This window comes from Hyperoodon ampullatus (genome assembly GCF_949752795.1).
Source record: "Hyperoodon ampullatus genome assembly, chromosome: 6".
Classification (NCBI taxonomy): domain Eukaryota; kingdom Metazoa; phylum Chordata; class Mammalia; order Artiodactyla; family Ziphiidae; genus Hyperoodon; species Hyperoodon ampullatus.
The window spans coordinates 33,291,613-33,294,162 of NC_136919.1; the positions used below are offsets into that span (position 1 = coordinate 33,291,613).

General features: G+C 46.2%; 1 protein-coding gene across 3 annotated transcripts; it reads left to right on the top strand.

Moving 5' to 3' along the window:
• Positions 1–1,392: 1,392 nt before the first annotated feature.
• On the top strand, positions 1,393–2,151 carry LOC307054567 (signal peptidase complex catalytic subunit SEC11A-like; the record flags this gene model as incomplete). 3 transcript variants are annotated; one of them, XM_079706338.1, is made up of 2 exons in its annotated part: positions 1,393–1,629; positions 1,852–2,151. In XM_079706338.1, 2 exons carry the CDS (start codon positions 1,393–1,395, stop codon positions 2,149–2,151), a joined length of 537 nt encoding a protein of 178 aa, XP_079562464.1. The 3 variants fall into 3 exon arrangements, with proteins under 3 accessions (XP_079562464.1, XP_079562466.1, XP_079562465.1); XM_079706340.1 differs by having other exon boundaries at positions 1,393–1,567; positions 2,036–2,151; XM_079706339.1 differs by having other exon boundaries at positions 1,393–1,542; positions 1,912–2,151.
• Positions 2,152–2,550: the final 399 nt, after the last annotated feature.

Sequence of the window (2,550 nt, forward strand, 5' to 3'; positions counted from 1 at the left end):
GGGAAAATCTTGTTCACTGGGTTCCTCCTCTCTGTTTCTGCTTCATCTTCCATGCAGCTGCCACCTTAAGGTTTCTAAAGCATATATCTTCTGATGTCATTCCACTGCTGACACCTTCAATGGTTCCTAGCAAACTTCTAAGCCTGTCATTCAAGATTCTCCAAAATAGTTCTAGTCTTAGTTCCCACTCCCTCCCTTCATGCCACACCATCATACCACACTTCTTACACCTGGTTGTCTCCCAGGCGGTATCCTCTACCCTTGAAGCCTTTATTGTTCTCTTCCTCACCCTCACCCCTCCTATCACTGTCTATCAAAATCCTGCCCCTCCTTCCAGCCCAACCTCAAAGGCTATCTTACCTTCTAAAGCCTTTCCTGATTCCCCCAAATGGCATTAACTCTTCCCAACTCTTCTCTCTATGGGCTGCCATCATCGCCAAGTTGTAGTCCCTTGAGGACAGCAGCTGCACCTGGCTGCTTACACTCAGATCCCCACGACACCGAGCCTCAGCTGGCGTGTTTCAGAGTGGCCATTAAGAAGGGAGAATTGGCAGGAATGCGGAAGGAAGTGGGCATTCACACAAGGAGGGGCAGAGGGGAGTGTGCAGGAGCACAGGGGGTCTGATCACAGTGCTGACAGCTCAGCTTCATCTGCTTTTTGAACTTCCATCTTTCATCGTGAGGTCACTGCAGCTGCCCCAATTCACTCCTCTTCTCCCCCCTCTTCTTCCTTCCCTCCTTCTTTCCTTCTCTCCCTTCCTTCCTTCCTTTCTTTTAGAACATTCATTCTCAAAGAAAGGAGCAGTGCTATTACTACCAAGGGGATAAAAATTACTTCTTAGAATATGAAAAAAAAAAACTTAGTTATTACAATGGTGTGTGGCCCTCCAAAGCTCCACCCTACCCAAAGAAATCTTATTAATTTCCCTCGTTAGGGCTAATTTACATTTTAATGTATGTTTTCTCTTTGCGGGGGGATGGGGTGGTGGCAATAATTTTATTTAAAGGTTGAGAAGCATTGTATTAGATGTATTAGAAACATTGTATAAGGTGAAGGGTAGAAGCATAATATGCCTACACACACATATGTTTTTTAAACCCATGGGAAAAAAAATAAAACCCATGGAAAATTTTTTAAAGGCTCAATTCTTTCATTTGTAAATAATTAGAGAAAATATAAAGGATTGCAACTTTGGTTGTGATTCACTCACATACGACTTTCCCCGTTTTGTCAATAAGAAAAATGAGGCGCAGAGAAATGAGTGTATTCATTCATCAAGATCTCAGTGGAGTGGGTCCCGTCTAGTGTGACCCTGGCCCGTGTGCCAGCCGTTCCTCCCGCGGGTCACATCTCGCCCTCTCTTCTGCCCGTGTCCCCTCGCTGGCCCCGCCATGGTATCTCTTGATTTTCTGGATGATGTGCAGCGGATGAACAAGCAGCAGCTCTATTATCAAGTCCTACATTTTGGAAAGACAGTCTCCTCGGCACTAATGCTCTGGAAGGGGTTAACGGTTATAACTGGAAGTGAAAGTCCAATTGCGGTGGTGCACAGCAGCAGCATGGAACGTGCATTTCATAGAGGAGATTTTCTCTTTCCAGCAAGTCGAGTTGAAGATCATCCCGTAGGAGTGGAAGAAATTGTTGGGGTTTTTTGGGGTTCTTTTTTTTTTTTTGCGGTACGCGGGCCTCTCACTGTTGTGGCCTCTCCCGTTGTGGAGCACAGGCTCCGGACGCGCAGGCTCAGCGGCCATGGCTCACGGGCCCAGCTGTGGGATCCTCCCGGATCGGGGCACGAACCCGCGTCCCCTGCATCGGCAGGCGGACCCCCAACCACTGCGCCACCAGGGAAGCCCGAAATTGTTTTTAGGATAGAAGGAAGAGAGGTTCCTATAGTTCACCGAGTCTTGAAGATTCATGAAAAGCAAAATGGACATAGGAAGTTTCTGACCAAAGGAGATAACAGTGTGGTTGATGCCCGAGGCCTGTATAAACAAGGACAACATTGGCTAGAGAAGAACGATGTTGTGAGGACAGCGAGGGGATTTGTTCCTTACATTGGGGTCGTGATGATCCTCATGAATGACTGTCCTAAATTTCCGTGTGCAGTACTCTTTTTGCTGGGTTTATTTGTGCTGGTCCATTGTGAGTAAGAAGTCTGCCTTGCTGTTCCTGGAAGATGCTGTACTTTTTGTTCCTGAATGTTTGGAGTAGATATCGATCTGTGGTTGGTGGAATGGAGAACACATGTTGGCGCTTCTTGGTAGCCCTGGTTTGCATTAAGTCTATGTTTCCACGCCAGAGTACGTGTGGGCGGGTGCATGTGCACCACAGCGTGCACTCGAGGGGACTTTCAATCACAGAATTCCATATGTTGTCATTGTCACACTTTCGCATTTTTGTACATCAGTGAATTTTTTCTATTAAAAGGTTGAGCCAAAAAAAAAAAAAAAGATCTCAGTGGAGTGCCTATAAATTCATAGGGTTTTCAAGGTTTAAGAGAACTAACTCGAGTAAAGTATTGATACTTAGGAGCAAGACACATGCTAGGC